General features: G+C 38.0%; 1 protein-coding gene across 2 annotated transcripts in view; it reads left to right on the top strand.

The window, feature by feature from the left end:
• The first annotated feature begins 14977 nt into the window (after positions 1 to 14977).
• Positions 14978 to 19465, top strand: part of LOC140493761 (coiled-coil domain-containing protein 73-like) — a 44329-nt gene continuing 39841 nt past the window's right edge. The window contains exons 1-2 of one of the 2 annotated variants that reach the window (XM_072592613.1): positions 14978 to 15052; positions 15283 to 15362. In XM_072592613.1, the coding sequence (XP_072448714.1) occupies positions 15049 to 15052; positions 15283 to 15362 (84 nt within the window). In that variant the 5' untranslated portion in view covers positions 14978 to 15048. Of the gene's footprint in view, positions 15053 to 15282; positions 15363 to 17001; positions 17346 to 19465 lie in introns of those variants that run through there. The other variant, XM_072592614.1, reaches the window with a different exon arrangement.

Genomic DNA, 19465 nt, shown 5'->3' with positions numbered 1-19465 from the left:
TTATTGTATGCCAACACCTTTAGACAATGATAGCTGCTTCTTTACTTCCCAAAAGGCTGCATCTTGGTTACGAGACCATTTCCAAGACCCTTTTTCAATGGCAAATGTGAGAGTGCCAGGATGGAGGCCAGGTTACATATGAAATTTCCATAATAATTCACCAATTCAAGGGAAGACCTAAGCTCTAGTACAGATGTGGGAGCTGAAGCATCTTTGATTGTTCTCATTTTATCTTCCAACGGGTGTAAGCCAGTCTTGTCGACTCTGTAGCCCAAGTAAGTTACTTAGGGTGCCTGCAAAACACATTTTCCCTTCTAAGGCATATGCCAACCTTGGAGAAGCATCTAAGGACTATGTCTAAGTTCTCTAAGTGCTCTTTATTGGTATTCACTGTTATTAGAATGTCATTCAGATAAATTGTATTTTGTGGTAGATGATACTCCAACTGGCAATCTCATATATTGGTACAAACCCTTATGGGTATTAATTGTAGCATATTTCTGGGAATCCTCATCAAACTGCAATTGCAGATACACATGATTCATATCCCGCTTCATGAAGGACAGCCCCTCTTTCAGCTTTGCGTATAAATCCTCTATATGAGAATTGGATATTTATTTAGCTGTGTGAAGCGGTTTACCGTTTGTTTAAAATCCCCACAAAGACGAACCCATCAGGCTTCACAATCGGCACAATGGGGGGCTGCCCGTTCCATAAACTGAACTGGTTTGATGATTCCTTTGCTTTCCAGCCTTCTGATTTCTGCCCCTACTTTTGCACGTAAGGCAAGTGGCATTGGGCGGGCCTTACAGAATCATGGAATTGCTTCCTGGTCAATTTGCAAGGTGGCCTTGGCTTCTTTGAAATGCCCTAGACCTTCCTGACAAACTTGTGGATATTTAATTAGGACTTCATTCAGGCATCCATTTTCTAATTGAAGAAGGGCTTATGCCCGAAACGTCGATTCTCCTGCTCCTCGGATGCTGCCTGGCCAGCTGTGTTTTTCCAGCACCACATTTTTCAACTACAAATTTAAGGGCTTGAGTCCAGAGTAAATTTTGGTAAATACTAGTTCTGTAATTACTAATACTGCCTTGTTGGTATCAACCTCCATTAGAACCAGATGACCACTTAATCAGACATTTATTTTGATTGGTTCTGGTTTGGATGTTGCTAAGCAACTTAACTGTTTCAAGCAAGATGGACCTGGTGGATGTAGTATGTCTGTACTTCCAGAAAGCATTTCACAAGGTGCAGCATGAAAGACTGATCCAGAAGGTCTGGGGGGGGGGGGGGGGGGGGTGTGGTTAAGGTATTGGCTTGGATACAGGATTAGCTGATGACAGAAAGCAAGGGGTCTGGATAAATTAGATGGCGAACTCTAAGGAAATGGGTCTGGGTGGGTTACTCGTCGGAGGGGGGTGTGGACTGGTTGGGCTGAAGGGCCTGTTTCACACTAAGGAATCTAATCTAATCTACCTAGTGTGTTGTCATAGGGTTCAGTTCTTGGACCTCAACTGTTTACAATCTGTATAAATGATCTACATGCAGGAACAGAGTGTAATATAGTAAGGTTCATGGATAATACAGGTCATTCTGCTATAATGCATATTTTGTCCATGTGAATTTGCTGTAAGGCAATTGACGAAATGGGGATACTGTTCCTAAAGCGCAATTTTTTTAAAACACTGGTTGGCTTTAACACTATTACATCACCAACATTTTAAGCTGTTTCTAAAGCACAATGTTTCTATAATGTGGGTTGCACAAGAACATAATCATTACGTTATAGAAGAACTACCTATACTAAAATAGGTTGGAGAGGTTGAGAATGGGCCAGAAGCTGGCAGATGGAGTTTAACGTGGATAAGTGTGAGGTTGTGCCATTTTGGCCAGAAAACTAAAAGGGCAAGTTATTTTTAAAATGGGAAATAGATTAAAAGTTCATCAGTGTAGATGGATTTGTGCATCTTAGTACATGAATCACAAAGTGCAAATGCAGAGTATGCAGGTGCAGCATATAATAAGAAAGGCAAATGGAATCCTGGTATTTATTGCAAAACGACTGGATTATAAAAGTAGTATTGTTACAATTAAATAAAGCGTTGTTGAGACCATACCTGGGACATAGTGTCCAGTTTTGGTCTCTTTACTTGAGGAAGGATATGGTTGCACTGGATATAGTTCAGAGAAGAATCACAAAGTTGATTCCAGGGGATAAAAGGGCTGTTGTGAGCAATTGAATAGCTTGGCTTGTACTCGCAGGAGTTTAGAAGAATGAGGAGGGATCTGTTTGAGGTATATTAAGTGTTAAAGGGGACTGATAAGTTGGATGTTAAATGGATGTTCCTTCTTGTTGGACAGTCTTGATCAAGAGGTCATAGATATAGAGTGAGAGGAGGTAGGTTCAAAACTGAGATGAGGAGCAACTACATCTCTGAGTATTGTGAATTTGGAATTCCCTGTCCAGAGAGCAGTGGAGGTGGGATCAATCAACAGATTCAAGAAAGAAATATGTTTCTGATGCAGAGAGGGATAAAAGGCTATAGGAGAAGGCAAGAAAGTGGAGTTGAGACCAGGGTAAAATCAGTCATGATCATGTTAAATGGCAGAGAGGGCTCAAAGGGCTAAATTGTCTACTCCCACTCCTAATTCCTGTGTTCCTATCTTCCTAAGTAAATGTCTAGAGCTCATGGAGAGAAATCTCCATAAATCTGTCAAAATTGACTGCTGATTTAAATTTTAGTAAAATTCAGCCCTCATTCTATCAGGTGTCTACTCCCTAAGCTTTTGTGTGGATGGAAACAAATTAAAATAGAGTCCTGAAAATAAATGTAGTAAACAAAATCCCTTAATTTTCAATTTCAGGAATCAAATCTACTTTCTCACATGTTGCCCATGAACTGTAAGAGTAAAATGCTGTCATGTGGAAAATGGTTATGATGTGGGCTTGTTTCATGTTTATTTTATCAAACCTTGATATTGACTGGATTTGTTTCCTTATAGTTTCAGACAAGAATTAATGCAGTGGAAGAGGAGAAGGTATTGCTTATCATTAAGAATACTAAAACACATAGTAAAAGCTGTATAAGAGAACATTTTGCACGTAAATGTTTATTATGTCTTTTGTTTCTGTTACTGTTGTAATTATTATTTCAGTTCTGTGATAGTTTTAGATGTAACTAGTATCACAACATTAATTGTCCATATCTTAATTTTATAAGGACACTTAGGTGAAATTATTACTATCAGTGATTTTACAAAAATGCTTATCAAAACAAACCTTAATGGAAATAGGGTATCCTAACTTAGCTTTTTCACAGCAAATACAGTCTATTCCTTCATCATAATGATGCATTTCAGGTTTCCACAAAATTGATGGCTCATTACTAATAAATAGCAGAAAGTACCTTCTTCTCAAATTAGCTTTCAGTTATATTTATGAACACAGTATTTATAAAGGATATAACTGTATCTTCAAACAAAAATCATGACATATTTAAGGAGATAAATGTCAATTTTGTTCAGTTCTAAAATAAGTGAGGTTATTCCTTTTATTTTGTGTATATTAATCATGCTAATCTCTATTTAGAAGTCTAAACATGCACTGGATAATTGTGATAATTATACTGTTCTTTGTAGGGCAAGTTCCAGATTAGCATGGAGTCAAAAGAAAGAGAACTACGTGGATTGAAGGAAGAACTGAAAGGACTGCAGGTATAGGATCAACATAGATCAGTATTTTATATAATGTGGTCAGTGAAATGTTAAATAGAAATGTGCACAGCCTGATCTAACCTGGTTTCATAATTTCTGTAGTTAAATTAACATTGATCATGGAACTTGGTCATCCTTTTTCAATAAACTTGTAAATTTACTTAATATTTGAAGGAAATCCTGTTATTTTATGCCCCATAAACTAAAATTGTTAATAGCGGTATTGTTAATCCAGTAGCTATTTCTGCATGTTTTAATCAATTACTTGTAATTTGCTAATACGGAACTCTGATTTACAATTAAGAAAACTATAGTAAGCCAGAGGTTTATTTTTATTATGGACTTATTACAAAGATGCTCATATCAAATATATGGGATTAAGCAACACCATCGTGCAGCAGGTTTTCAATAAAGAGTGTACAATACATTGTAAATTTATGCCATAGTCTTGAAAGCACTTGTGACTTATTACCGTGTAAACAGATTGAGCATAGCTTGGATGGATTAATTGCAACATATCATAGTAACTGTCTTCCAAATTATTGGGTGAGTATGTAAATTAACAGATTATTAGTCATGCTTTTATATTTCATACTTACTTACATTAAAATAAATCCTGATTTGCACACAATATAGTAGCCATAGCTACTGCTTTAATACGACGCAGATTGATAAAGAAATAAAAACCTTAGACATATTTACTTATAGGTTTTTTTCATGGGACTAGATTCACTCTGAATAAAATTCTAATTCTTTTAAATACATTAAATGTAGGAAAAGTGCTTTTGTAAATATATTACCTGGGTAATTCGACAGCTGATTTTCAAAAGAGCAGTATCCAAAATAAAGTCAATGACTGGAACATCTGCAATAACTCTTGAATGGGGTGCTGCTGACCTCGTAAGCACAGGCAAATATCATACTGTGTTATCTATATAGGTCTCACTGTCATTTAATGTAAAAAAATTCCATTATCTCACTTAGAGAAGGCCAAGAGTTCTTTTGATTGCTCTACAGTACCTATGTGTCATGTGCAGCAGAGCATGTTAAATCCTATACATCACCTATGCTATGTCACAGATTGAACAAGCCAAACAAATCCTTGTAGCTACAGCGCAAAAGGTCAGACATGAGGAGGCATTTTGTTGGTTTTGATAGCTCACCCTAGATTAACTAGATGATTAAAACAAGTAAAAGGTGACACAAATAACAAACTACTCTCTTTATGCAGGAATTTTAATTAGGTCTGAGTATGGAAAATATAAAATGGAATACTGAAGCTGTAAATATAAAGTGTTTTGTGATATGTTGCAGTGAAGGAAACATTGCAATTCAATTCAGAAAACAAGCAGGCTGAAGATCAAGCTTCATGAGGCATTTTAAACTGAAATAGTCTTCAAAAGGATCTTCCGTGACAGAACTGCAAGGCTATTGAAGATTCTGTTACAACCGCTTTGTGTCCGATAGTAGAAAACCAGAAAGTATAAATAATATTTAGAATATTTATTTACAATGATGCTTTATAAAAATAAAATTAGAAACAGAGTGATGGAAATGAATCCAAATAATGAATAGACTTACTCATTTGTCTTCCTTCATTGAAGAATGTTATAACAGTATATTTAGCAGGGACAAGTGAAGTTTTCTCACAGGCACATTAAATAACAGTCATCATATTGAAGCCCAACAGACCTGGAAGGTGAATGTTGTTTTCATGCATTGCTATTTTGATGTTGATGTGTTGATTATCTTATTTATCACTTTTTAAAAAGATTTTGAGAGAAATAAGAAAATTATGATTGCACATGTTTTTAAAGTGATCCTATGGGGGAGGAGTTGACAGTCATTCTTCTTTGTTTCAGACTGTCTTTATTTTTATCTTTAAAGTTATTTACAGTTGATATATTCCATCATAGGTTTCCAAGTACAGCCTAGAAAAAAAACTAAGTGAACTGGTAAGGACTTATTTTGCTATCCAGTCCATCGTTGGGAAAAATGGGTAATGCAGCAATATTGGTCTGTGGAAGGATGGGCCAGCATTAATAAAATTGACTTCTTGAGCATTGCAGGCAAGATTGAATGTCAGCTATCACACTGTTAAATTTGTTTTAGAAAGTAGTTGCTATTAAAACATCTGTAAATCTGTGTACTGCAATCTACACTGTTGAAATATTACATTGTAAGAGTTTTAATTTACCAGGAATGGTATAATAGCTAAACTTTTACTGCATGTTGCATATACTCTCATCTCCCTCATCCACAGTTTGAAATTGCTCAAATATTTTTAAACTGTTTCAGTGTTATGATCCTTTCTTCATTGAAAGCATTCTCTCGAAATTATTTGTTTGTCACTAAGACTCCTGCATATTTAATTTTTTTTCTTGTATGACATTTTTAGTGGTGACACTGTGGTTCAGTGGTTAGCGCTACTACCTCACAGTGCCAGTGCTCCTCTAAATCTAGCCCTTTCAGAATTACCAGTTTTATTCCTCCACCATTTGTAGCATATCTAGCACTCCCTTGGGCCCTGAGCACTGGAATTTTTTTCTCCGAAAACTTACCATCACTCTTTACTTGTTTAAGGTCCTTAAAACCTTCCTGGTATGTTTTGGGCCACCAGCTCTAACCTTTTTGTAATATCAGTGATAGACTTTGTTTTATATTTTCCCCTGTGAAGCTCATGATGCTTTATCATGTTAAAAGATCCAAAAGCAATTGCAAAAGATTGCAATATGGGTGTATGTACCAAACACCAGTTAGACTGCAGTGGTTCAAGAAGAAGGTTAACTGCCACCTTTATTTGGAAGGGTAATAAGGGGTGAGTAACAAATATTGTCCTTGTCAGCAATGCTAACAACTGATGAGAAAAAAAGGCCAATTTGTCATATGCAAAGACAAGTTTAAAAAAAAGACTTTGTACTGAAATCCATAATGATTGTACAGATGGGCCAGGTTCCATATATTTGCAGATGATGCTGAACTTTATATTTCCTCTTTTTTTTTTACCCCAGGCTGTCTTGTCACTGTAGGTAAAAACAAGGACTGCAGCTGCTGGAAACCAGAGTCTAGATTAGAGTGGCGCTGGAAAAGGACAGCAGGTCAGGCAGCATCCGAGGAGCAGGAAAATCAATGCTTCGGGCAAAAGCCCTTCATTCCTGATGAAGAGCTTTTGCCCGAAGCGTTGATTTTCCTGCTCCTCGAATGCTGCTTGACCTGCTGTGCTTTTCCAGCACCACTCTAATCTAGACTCTGTATTGTCACTGTACCCTATCTAGCAATAAGTTTTGAGAAGACGAGAATTTCCTCCAGCTTGAAGAAGGCAAAGCTAAAATCATTCCCTTTTTCTCCCTATGCACCTAACCTCATAACTAACCTCTTAACTGAGAGTAAATGAGTTGATGTGAAATTTTGACACGGTAGTCGAATTGTGCCATTTTATTTCCACCATGCTAAGACTGTCTTCTTCCTTCATGCAAGTGGTTAGAATCTGGAATACGCTGCCTGAACAGATGGTAGAGTGAACTGAATCATGGATTTTGGAAAGGAAGTGCATATTTACTTAATGGGAGAAATAACATCAGTGCTGCTGGGAAAGTGCTTGGATGTCGGGCTAACTAAATTATTACTGCAGGGAGCTAGCATGTAGTCGATGAATTTAATGGTCTCCTCCTGTACTATAGTCATTCTGATTCGATTAAAACATTGTCCTATCTTTACCCTAATAATTGGAAACGTTTTGCCGAGTTTTGAACCCACTGCCCTCTGTCCCAAACATGTTTTGCAGTCCTTCAAATGCCTCAAAGATCTCACCCCATTACAGCTCAGCTTAGTGACACTTCTACTCATATGAAATATCTGTACTACTTTAATAATGAATTAGAAACAGTGTTTGTGTATGTTTTTTATCCTTGTTATTCAGGAACAAAAGGTGCAGTTGCAGACTGTTGCGAAGGATAATCAGCTCAGTCAACTGAGTGAAGTGGAAAAACGTTTTGCAGCTATAAGTCGTCAGTGTGGATTGGTCAGACAGGCTCATGAGAAGCTAGAACAGAATGGTGAGTAGAACTTGCAAACCAACATCATAACTCAATTCGTGAAATAAAAATAAAATGCCATTTTTAAGGTCAGACTGTAAAAAGTTTGGAATGAGAAAAGGCAATTCAGCTAATCTGGAACACTTAAGGGTGAAATTTCCAACGATGCACAGTGTGTTAAATGGAAGTTAAATTATTTCCATTTTTTTCTAGTACTGCATCAAGAAAATTCTGTATTATTCTCCACTTGGAGGTTAGGCCACATTCACGTGCTCTAAAAATAACAAGCAAATGAGTGGACAAGAGGCATTGAACAAATATTTTATGTCTCTTCAGAGTGCAAGATACAAGTTTCAAACTCAAAACTGGTCTACCAGAAATGATATGGTTCATCAGCAGCAATCACAATCTATAACCTCATACCTTGACTTGCTCCCCACTCCACCATTACCATCCCGACAGAGAATAAACCCTGATTGAATGATGAATGTGGGAAGGGTTGCCAAGATCCGTACCAGGCGTACCTGAAAATAAGGTGACAGTTTTGTGAAGCTATATTCAGATGCCAAGTAGCATAAGCAGCTTGTGTTAGGTAAAATTAGAATTAGCTTTATTGTCACACATACACAGAGGGTGGTACCTGTATGGAATGAGCTACAGAGGAAGTGGTGGAGGCTGGTGCAATTACAACATTTAAAAGGCAACTTAATGGGTATATGAACAGGAAGGGTTTAGAGAGAGATTGGCCAATCGCAAGCAAATGGGACTAAATTAATTTAGGATATCTGGTCAGCGTGAATGAGTTGGACCGAAGGGTCTGTTTCCATGCTGTACATCTCTGTGACTCTATGTACTCAAATTAGCAAAGTGAAAAATGTACAAGTTGCCACTAACAGTGCTATCTTAGATACAAAGGTAACCTAGATACAAATTCTTAAGTATAAGTTCCTAGGGGGAAAAAATAGAAAATTAAAGAAATAGAAGTCCAGCATTACAGATTATAGAAATAAATTTGAAAAAATAAAGAAATAAAAGCACTAAGCAATCCCACAACTAACAGATCAGACCTGATCCCTGCAATCCTATCATGAACAGTGGGTGGACAATTAGACAATCAGCAGAAAAAGCAGGATCCACAAGTATATTAATCCTTAACAATGAGCCCAGCGCGTCTGTGCAGGAGATGGGGCTGAAACATTTGGAGCCATCTTCAGCCAGAAATGCAGTTTAGGTCTTGCAGTTTAGGTTTCCACATTTATGAAAAGATATATTTGCATAGGAGTCAGTAGAGCAAAGTGCTAAATTGGTGCCTGGAATGAAGGGTGTCCGATGATGAGAAGTTGAGTCTATATATTTTGGAGTTAAGTAGAATGAGAAACAATCCACTTGAGGCATACAGAATTCCTAAAGTGCTTGATTAGGGTAAATCTTGAGAGAAGATTCCTTGAGGAGGGGCACCAAAGCATAGAGTAATGTCTTGGGGTAAGGGACCAATACTTTAAGGCTGAGCTGAAGAGAAATACTTCACTCAGTATTTGCAATTTATGGAACTCTGTACCCAAGAGGCGTTGTGAATGCATTCAATGCTGGAATAGGCAGATTTTCGGTGTGTTGGGATTAAGGAATACGAGGAGAAAGTTGATTTGAAGCCCAAAGTCAGTTTTGATCATGTTGAATAATAAAGCAGGCTTGACGGACCAGTTTCTAATTCTGCTGCTATTTCTTGTGTACTTGTGAAAAATCCTGAAAAGGCTTGTAAGAAAATGCTTGCATAATTCACAGAAGAGCTCCAGAATTAATCTAAGTAATGTATAATAGACCCAGCAAGTTATTTCTGGGGAAATATGCAGAGACCCCGGCATGTTAAGAATTTTCAGTCAACCTGTTCAGAGATGATATTACAATCTGGTGGGACTTCAACTCAAACCTCCTGGTCCAGAGGTAGGGACACTGCCATTGCACTAAAAGAAGCCCCAAACAGCAAGTGTAAGCTGAGGGTAGACAATGTCAACTTGGAATGCCCTAAGTAATGGCGTGGTGCTCATTTTATTTCTTCAAATTATAGTATTTTTGCCAATCAAAGTAAATTATAATGATTGTACCTGTTCCCTTCAGTGGTAATAATTGAAGCCAATTGATCCCATATTGTCCTAAAATTGCAGTACAAACCAGAGTAATGAGACTGTTGAAAGTAATTAAGGCAGTCAAAATAAAACTGAAATATGCACACGAGGAAGATTGAAAGCTTTGTTGTCATTATTCATTTGCTAACAGCTGACTATTATAAAGTGCTGACCTGAGAAACATTGTGAGGGTTCATGTTGTGCAGTGGTAATGTTCCTACCAATAAGCCAGTAACCCTGGATTCAAGTCACACTTGGTGTGTAATAACATCTCTAAACAGGTTGATCAAACTTAGCCTGCTCCTTTTTACTTCAAAAATATACTTTATTCATAAAAATCATCTACAAGTACATACAAACATTCTCCATAGTATCTGTACAGACTTTCCAGTGAAAAAGAACAAACAAAATAATAGAAGTTTTGCATTTCTCAGAGCTTCTCTACAAAATCTGCGGCATTTTCTACTAATGCAGGAAACAGTTTATGTTCATTGTGGGGCACTAAGAGGGGCTGACAACTGAATGGACCCTTGTATATAAACTTAGCCTGCTCCCGTGTAGAGGTGAGGTCAGGCTGTCTCAACTTATGAAAGAAAGATGTTACTGTCTCCAGGTGCATCTTTTGCATGCTCTTCCAGATGGTCCTGATGAGCTCTGTAGGCTCCTTTTGCCCACATAGTGTCAGTAATTGGGTGGATTTCTCTAGGGGGAGTGCAGCAAATAACCAAAACGATTGATGAGGACAGGGTGACGGATGTTGTTTACATGGACTTTAGTAAAGTCTTTGGCAAGGTTCTGCATGGTAGAGTAATTAGTAAAGTTAGATCATGTGGGATTCAGGGTGAGTTTGCTAATTAGATACAAAATTGGTTTGTTAGTAAGGGACAGATGAAGGTGGTGGAGGGTTGTTTTTCAGACTGGAGGCCTGTGACCAGCGGTGTTGCACAGGGATCGGTATTGAGTCAGTTTTGTTTGCCGTTTATATAAATGATTTAGATGAAAATATAGAAGTCATGATGAGTAAGTTTGCATATGATTCTAAATTGGTGGTATAATCAATAGTGAAGATGATTATCTAAGAAAATTACAAACTGATCCTAGTCAATAGGCTGAGGAGTGACAGATGGAGTTTAATTTAGATAAATGTGAGGTATTGCACTTTGATAAAACGAACAAGGGCAGGAGACCTATACAATTAACGATAGGGTTTCACAAGTTTTGTGAAGGTTTGTAGCTCAGGTTGAGGTTTAGGGTGTAGGTTTGCTCGCTGAGCTGTAGGTTTGATATCCAGATGTTTCATTACCTAGCTAGGTAACATCATCAGTGGCGACCTCCAAGTGAAGTGAAGTTGTTGTGTCCTGCTTTCTCTTTATATCTTTCTCCTGGATGGGGTTCCTGGAGTTTGTGGTGATATCATTTCTTGTTCGTTTTCTGAGGGGTTGATAGATGGCATCTAGATCTATGTGCTTGTTTATGGCGTTGTGGTTGGAGTGCCAGGCCTCTAGAAATTCTCTGGCATGTCTCTGCTTAGACTGTCCCAGGATAGATGTCTTGTCCCAGTCGAAATGATGGGTTTTTTTTCATCCGTGTGTAGGGCTATGAGGGAGAGGGGGTTGTCTCTTTTCGTGGCTAGCTGGTGTTCATGTATCCTGGTGGCTAACTTTCTTCCTGTTTGCCCTGCATAGTGTTTGTGGCAGTCCTTGCATGGAGTTTTATAGATGACGTTGGTTTTGTCCATGGGTTGTACTGGGTCTTTTAAGTTTGTTAGTTTTTGTTTGAGAGTGTTGGTGGGTTTGTGTGCTACTAGGATTCCGAGGGGTCTCAGTAGTCTGGCTGCCATTTCTGAAACTTCTTTGATATATGGTAAGGTGGTTAGGGTTTCTGGCTGTGTTTTGTCTGCTTGTCATGGTTTGTTCTTGAGGAATCTGCGCACTGCGTTTTTTGAGTATCTACTGTGGTGTCCAGAAATGCGAGTTTGTTGTCGCTTTCTTTCTCCTTGGTGAACTTTTTGCCTGTGACGGTGTTGTTGATGATGATAAATGTCTCTTCTATCTTGTTTCGTTTTGTGATGACAAAGGTGTCATCTATGTAGCGAACCCAGATTTTTGGTTTGTGGCAGTCCTTGCATGGAATTTTATAGATGATGTTGGTTTTGTCCATGGGTTGTACTGGGTCTTTTGAGTTTGTTAGCCTGGGACAGGCTAAGCAGAGACATGCCAGAGAATTCCTAAAGGCCTGGCACTCCAACCACAACGCCATAAACAAGCACATAGATCTAGATGCCATCTATCAACCCCTCAGAAAACGAACAGGAAATGACATCACCACAAACCCCAGGAACCCCATCCAGGAGAAAGATATAAATAGAAAGCAGGAGACAACAGCTTCGCTTCACTTGGAGGTCGCCACTGATGATGTTACCTAGCCAGGTAATGAAACGTCTGGATATCAAACCTACAGCTCAGTGAGCAAACCTACACCCATTAACGATAGGGCTTTGGCTAAAGTAGTAAAACAGAAAGACTCTGGGTTCAGATACATAATTCTTCAACATTTGTGTCACAGGTAGGTAGAATGTTTAAGAAAGTGTTTAGCGTGCTTGCCTTCATTGCCCAGACCTTTGAGTACAGGAGTTGTGACATCATGTTGAGGTTGTAGAGAATATTGGTAAGGCCTTTTCTGTGATATTGTGTTCAGTACTGGTCACCTTGCTATAGGAAGGATATTATTAAATTGGAGAGGGTTCAGAAAAGATTTACCAGCCTGTTGCCAAGAATAGAGAGTTTGAGTTATAAAAATAGGGTGGATAGGCTGGAGCATTTTTTACTGGAGCATAGGAGGTTGAGGGGTGACCTTAGAGAGTTTTATAAAATCATGAGGACCATAGATAAGGTGAATAGCAGGGGTTTTCTCTAGGGTGAGGTAGTTCAAAACAAGGGGCCATATTTTTAAGGTGAGTGGAGACATTTTAAAAATGCCATGAGGGGCAATCTTTTTATGCAGAAAATGGTTAATGTGCAGAATGAACTGCCAGAGGAAGTGGTAGATGCGCATACAGTTACAACCTGCAAAAGTTTCAATAAATACATGAAATAGGAAGGGGTACAGGCCAAATGCTGGCAAATAGGACTAGGTCTGGTTGGTGCGGACATGTTTGACCGAGGATGGATGTGTTTCCGTGCTGTATCGCTGTATGAGTCTATCTGGAGTATTCTGCTAAATCACCTACGGTTGTGTGGTAATGTTTAAGACCATAAGACAGGTGAACACCTAAATTAAAGGTTTTGTTGAGAAACTGTGGAAGCTCAGTATTGATGAAGAAGAACACCTCTGAAGCAGAATTAGTCACAAGCGATGTTAAAATTGTCATCCGTGGACCTCTTCTTTAAAATAATGAAGTTCTCATAGGCTGCATAAGGGCACAAAAGTGAATTCCTCAGCTTTAACTGTAAGTATTTATCAACATCTTATAGCAGTGCTGCCTTTCTTTGATGATATGTGAGACACACACATACAAGGTATTAGTATTCATGTAGCACTTGCAAGCTCCTACTGCATTTGTGTGACGTGAATTGTGTTGCATTCATGAGACTACAGCCGGTTCTAATATAACGTGATAATTCTGTTCTCATGCAATTTCACTTTATAAGAAAATTGTGCAACAGCTGCGCCATTTAAGTTAATGGGGCTGGAGTCATGTTACAGCCAATATTGGTAAGGAAGGTTTGTGTTCTACAGATAATGGTCTAAATTCTTTATTAGTGTTAACGCCAATTTGCGTTGAAGAAATGTGCATTATGGCAGAACCGACTGTATGGTGTCCTTTGCCAAATGTCCATGTAGGGACATCCCATGACCCTCTTGTTGGAGTCTTCCATGTGCTACTATGTTGATGACAATCCTAAACAGTTAAGGGCAGATGGCATACAGTCATGGTTACTGAGAGACAACCATGGCTAATCACTCCATTTTGCAACCCCTGTCAAAGGACAGGCATAAATACATGGTTGCTCATTCATCAACCAAGGTTGTGGTGAAGCAGATGGTAGATATGCTGAAAATGAGGTTTTTTTAATGCTTTGATCAGTCTGGTGGGGGATGGCCTTGCAATGCTTTCCAGACAAAGTGTGTCATATATTCTTTATTTTCTGTGCTCTGCACAACTGTAATAGGTAAAAAGAGGATGTGATGGATGCTAAAGAGCTAGGAGAGTGACAGCGGTCTTCCTAGGAGGAGGGTAAGGACTTTGAGCAAGAGCTACATCACCACTTGTGTGATAGAGATCCATCTTCAGCTACAGCAATCCAAACAGGACTTAATTGATATGTGGTTCTAACAAAAGTTGGAGTAATCACTCATTGCTTGTAAACTTGTTGCTGCTCAAAAGGCAAACATTCCAAGAAACAAATGTAGCCTTTTCCTTTTCTTTGATTTGGGATTGCTGAATAGAAATGTACATTCTCAGCCTTTTTGAAGGCTTTCCAGTATGGGATAGTCCCACACTGAACAATGAGTAAGTGTTAAGCTACTCTGAGCAATAAGGGAAGACTAAGCCTATGCTAGATGGAGACTATTACCAGGCACACCTTCTGGCTTTTAAAACAGCACTGGTGCCAAGAGGTCCCAACAGTGCCTTTCCAGTAGTGACAAGAGGGAAGTTGGGAAGAACAATAAATCCTACAGATGTGGAGCGTAACTAATAAGATGACTTGTGGAGAAAAATGTGAAAAAGCTCATGAGGGCTGACTAAGAGAAAACCTCCATGAAATTCATCAAAATAGACATGGCCAGTTTCTGGTAAAATTCAGTCCTATATCTCATGACTCAACTAATGACCTTGTAATGATCCTGTCACTTGTAACAACTCGAGGCTTACATTTCAAAATAGTAATATAAAATGGAGATGTGGGAAGAGTGAGGGGCTAGAAAGTCAGCACAGCATTCAGATTAACATTGACAGCACAGAGTTCAATCCTGCCTCTAGCCAAGACTGACTGGGGGCCTGCCTTCACACCACGCTCATAAACAGATCACGGCTTTTATGCATGTTTCAACAAATTATTGAGGGCCAGCTTTCAAGCAGAAAACTCAAAGGAAGAGAATATTTATTGTCATGAACACAAGTCTGTGAATTTTCTGCAGGGGATGTTTTAAACTTAAGATCAAGTTGAAGAATGGGTTAGTATAATCAAATTATATTTTTTCTGGACGCAATTTAGATTGTTCTGCAATAAAATATCAAATTATTGAGCTTTTAACTGTATAATGAATGTGTGTCATGAAAGTTATGTATTTACAGGTCAACTATTGACACAAAATTAGATTTAAAAGTGTGGACTATCTTTTAGACTATAGTTCAAACATTTTATTTAAAGTGATTTTTAGAAGACTTTTTTTGTGTTGTATAGTGGATGAAGCAACAAGATTGAACAAAAAGCTAATTACAGTGAATAAACATCAGGAGAATATGATACATAACCTGAAACAGGTACTTTGGAAACCTCAAATAATGCAACACCTTTTGAAGTTTTGAAATGCATTAGAATGAAAATTCCTGCAGTGTGTTTTAAATGTTTTTTGTGGAGATTTCTTCTGTTCAGTAACACTGATGTTGAAAATTCTAATTATTTTAGAATGTGGCTATGAATTTGGAACAAAAAACTGTCAGATGAAATCTTTACAAGTAATTTACGATGTGTACACATAATGATTGAGAATTTTTTTACTGTAGCAGTAGCATTCTTGAACTAAAGGCAGTGACAGTTACTCGTTTCTGAGTAAGAAATGTTGCTGCAATTATAAAACTGAATTGTGGTTTTGTATATATTCCTTCAGCTTTCTATGAACTTTCTTTCTTTGGTTTCTTTACTCTGCAACTTATTTTCTTCTTTTTGCTTTATGTCTCCTTGTTCACTATTTGAAATGTTATGTCACTTGGTCTCTCTGATACTGCTATAAATTAGCCAGTGATTGGCATGGCATAGGAATATGCATTATCTTCTATGAAGAATCACTATGGAGGACTTGCACCCCTTTCACTTTGGTGCAGTGTGTCAGTATAGTAATCTATCACGCTACTACACATGTATATCTTTAATATATTTTGACTATTGCACAAGTTCTGAAGGATTTTGATAATAACAAATAATGTTAAGTAACCTAGATTTGATTGTTTGATGTTCCTTACAGTTGCTTTATATACTGTATTGTCCGTGAATCTGGTACTGATATTTCCAAGGGTGTTTCACAACAGTTTCTTTTCGGATGCTGATCATTATTATAGTAGCTCTTTGCTGAATCAAGAATGTAACATCAGTTGAACATCCAGAAAACACAATGGTTAAAGTAGCATCTCTGGACAGGGTAGACAAGTTTAAAGCTTTGGTGCAACACTTCCATCACTGATAAGGTAGAAACTGGAGAATCATTTAAATAGAATGGACTGGTGGCAAAGGAAGGAACAGAGGAAATATAACTGTAGAATGACCTGAGGTCTGCGACAAAGAAAAAGGATGGTTAGGTGGTTGACACGGCTAGATGATGGGAAGAGAGAGGACTGGCGTTTTCAAAAACTCATGGGATTCTTTGTGATTTCCACAAAAAATTCTCGATTGAATGAATTTACATGAAGTTTTCAAAATATTATGATCCTCATAGAAGATTCATAACTAAAATAGCCAGATTTATTGAATGACCCCCAAATAAATTACAACAAAATTTGTTCTTGTAACTTCCAATTTAATAAAAATCAGAATCAGCATAAAGCACATATGAATTAATAAACAAGTTTCCAAATAAAAAGATAAATTTCACTTTAAATTGAATTGGTACAAAAAAGGTATATCTAACGCAACCACAAACACTTGCAACACCCATTACATACATTTGACACTACATAGTTACATCATTCCACTTTATGTGGAACTTCATTCACATAGTAGGTCACAAATCCTATTCAGCACCAGGTTTCACTTTGCATTTTGTGGATCCAGTTATCTGTGAATTCTTTCTTGCTCACGTTACAATAGTCCTGATGGTGGTGTGATCCTTTATAGCTGATCAGTCAGTAATGTCTGTGTTCAAGGTTTGACTTTTTCTGGGAAAATATTAGCTCATTGACATTTCCACGTTATTCACATAGCTTTCCAAACTTTAGACTTTTTTTTAATACAACTCACGTGTTGCCTTCAAGAGCATCTGTCTTCATTATTGCCAAACAGAAAATCTGACCTCTTCTGAGGGTAATTTATTGTTTATTATCACAAGAATTCTGTGTTCCTCTTCCAGTCTCTGTCTACTTTCTCTTTTTGAATCGATCCATGCACTGATCAACTTCGCCTTCCTGATTCCATACTTGTAGCTCTTCTTCTTGTCAACTTTATGACATATTTGTTAACTTCCTTCTCTGTTGGAACTGACGCTGTGTCCAGAGTCATCAAATTATGAAGGGAAACTATCAGAGTGAATGAAGGTAAATTATTTCCATTGATTGAGGCATCCGGGAAGGTGAGCATGACTGAAAAGTAGAGGCAAGCATTTAAGGAGTGGAGTTAGGATAGACTTTTGCACACACAATTTCATATAATTCTGAATTATTTTGCAAATAGCAAAAGCTTAATAGACATTGGTTAGCCAAAAGGAGTTTGGTCCCAGGTCTATCATATTATCATCTTATGGTGTTGCAAGGTGCTGAATGCACTACTTCTGTGTTCCTATGATGAAATGACATGGAGCAGTTCATGAGAATTGTATTCAGAAAATCTTTTTTTATAATGTGGCTAATATGCTCGGGAAGTAGGATTATCAATTGAAACTGAAATAGGAGAAACTCTCAAAGCAGCATATTACTGCTAAGTGTCTTTAAAACTTAGAGAAATTAAATACCATGCTTGTAAACTGCTGTTTTTATATTGAAATATGTTGTTGTAGACAAAATTGTAGAATCACCTTTCCTGTCATCTATAACTTGATCTGTTAAATGTCTCCTTGCATAAAGAACAAAGAAGAACAAAGAAAATTTACAGCCCAGGAGCAGACCCTTCGGCCCTCCAAGCTTGAGCCGATCCAAATCCACTGTCTAAACCTGCCGCCCAATTCCTAAGCATCTGTATCCCTCTGCTCCCCACCTACTCATGTATCTGTCCAGACGCATCTTAAATGAATCTACCATGCGTGCCTCTACCACCTCTGCTGGCAACGCTTCCAGGCATCCACCATCCTCTGTGTAAAGTACTTGCCGCGTGTATCCCCCTTAAACTTCCCACCTCTCAACTTGAAAGCGTGACCTCTCATTATTGAATCCTTCACCCTTGGAAAAAAGCTTATCTCTTTCTACCCTGTCTATACCTTTCATGATTTTGTAAACCTCAATCAGGTCCCGCCTCAATCTCCTTTTTTCTAATGAATACAAACCTAATCTACTCAACCTCTCTTCATAGTTAACACCTTCCATACCAGGCAACATCCTCGTAAACCTTATGTGCACCCTGTCCAAAGCATCCACATCCTTTTAGTAATGTGGCGACCAGATGTGTACACAGTATTCTAAATGCGGACAAGCCAATGTCTTGTACAATTTTAATATGACTTGCCAGCTCTTATACTCAATACCCGTCTAATGAAGGCAAGCATACCATATTCCTGATGAAGGGCTTTTGCCCGAAACGTCGATTTCGCTGCTCGTTGGATGCTGCCTGAACTGCTGTGCTCTTCCAGCACCACTAATCCAGTATTTGGTTTTCAGCATCTGCAGTCATTGTTTTTACCAAGCATACCATATGCCTTCTTGACCACTCTATCCACCTATGCAGCAACCTTCAGGGTACAATGGATCTGCACTCCCAGATCTCTCTGCTCATCAACCTTTCCCAAGGCTCTTCCGTTTACTGTGTAATTCACTCTCGAATTAGACTTCCCAAAATGCATCACCTCACATTTGCCTGGATTGAACTCCATCTGCCACTTCTCCACCCAACTCTCCAGTCTATCTGTATTCTCCTGTATTCTTTCATCGTCCCCTATGCTTTCTGCTACTCCACCAATCTTCATGTCATCTGCAAATTTGCTGATCATACCAACAGTGCCCTCTTCCAGATCATTTATGTTATCAACACTCTAGTTCAATTCTGTTCTCTTTCAAGAAGTTCTGTTTTTTTGGGCAAAACTGAGGGACAAATTTTACCTAAATTGGCCTGTTTGTGACAGATTGCTCTAATATAGTGCATGCTAAATAATACCTATAAAAATAGTATTAGTTTCATGTGTTGAATTGATTTGGTTGAAAATCACCCAATCCCTACTTTAAATAACAAACCAGTACTTTTCAGTGCTATAATTGATTTGGCATTATTTAACACTTGAAGCAAAGTACTATTTAATTCCAATAAATCTATGTAAGAAAGTATTTGTTTTAATATGAATGTGGAGGGGATGGTTTCAATTTGTGGGACAATTTAGGGTTCACCTAGTTATTAAAAATAAATGATTGTTTAAAACAGCGACAAGTTTTTTTTCTTATGCAGGATTGTGGGGCTCTGGAATTTTCTTTCTCAAAATGTGGTGGAAGTGAATCTTGGAATATTTTTCTGGCAG

Source organism: Chiloscyllium punctatum, chromosome 22, assembly GCF_047496795.1.
Source record: "Chiloscyllium punctatum isolate Juve2018m chromosome 22, sChiPun1.3, whole genome shotgun sequence".
In the NCBI taxonomy this organism is placed as follows: Eukaryota; Metazoa; Chordata; class Chondrichthyes; order Orectolobiformes; family Hemiscylliidae; genus Chiloscyllium; species Chiloscyllium punctatum.
The sequence above is the reverse complement of the archived record's forward strand: the minus strand, read 5'-3'. Positions and strand labels throughout refer to the sequence as shown.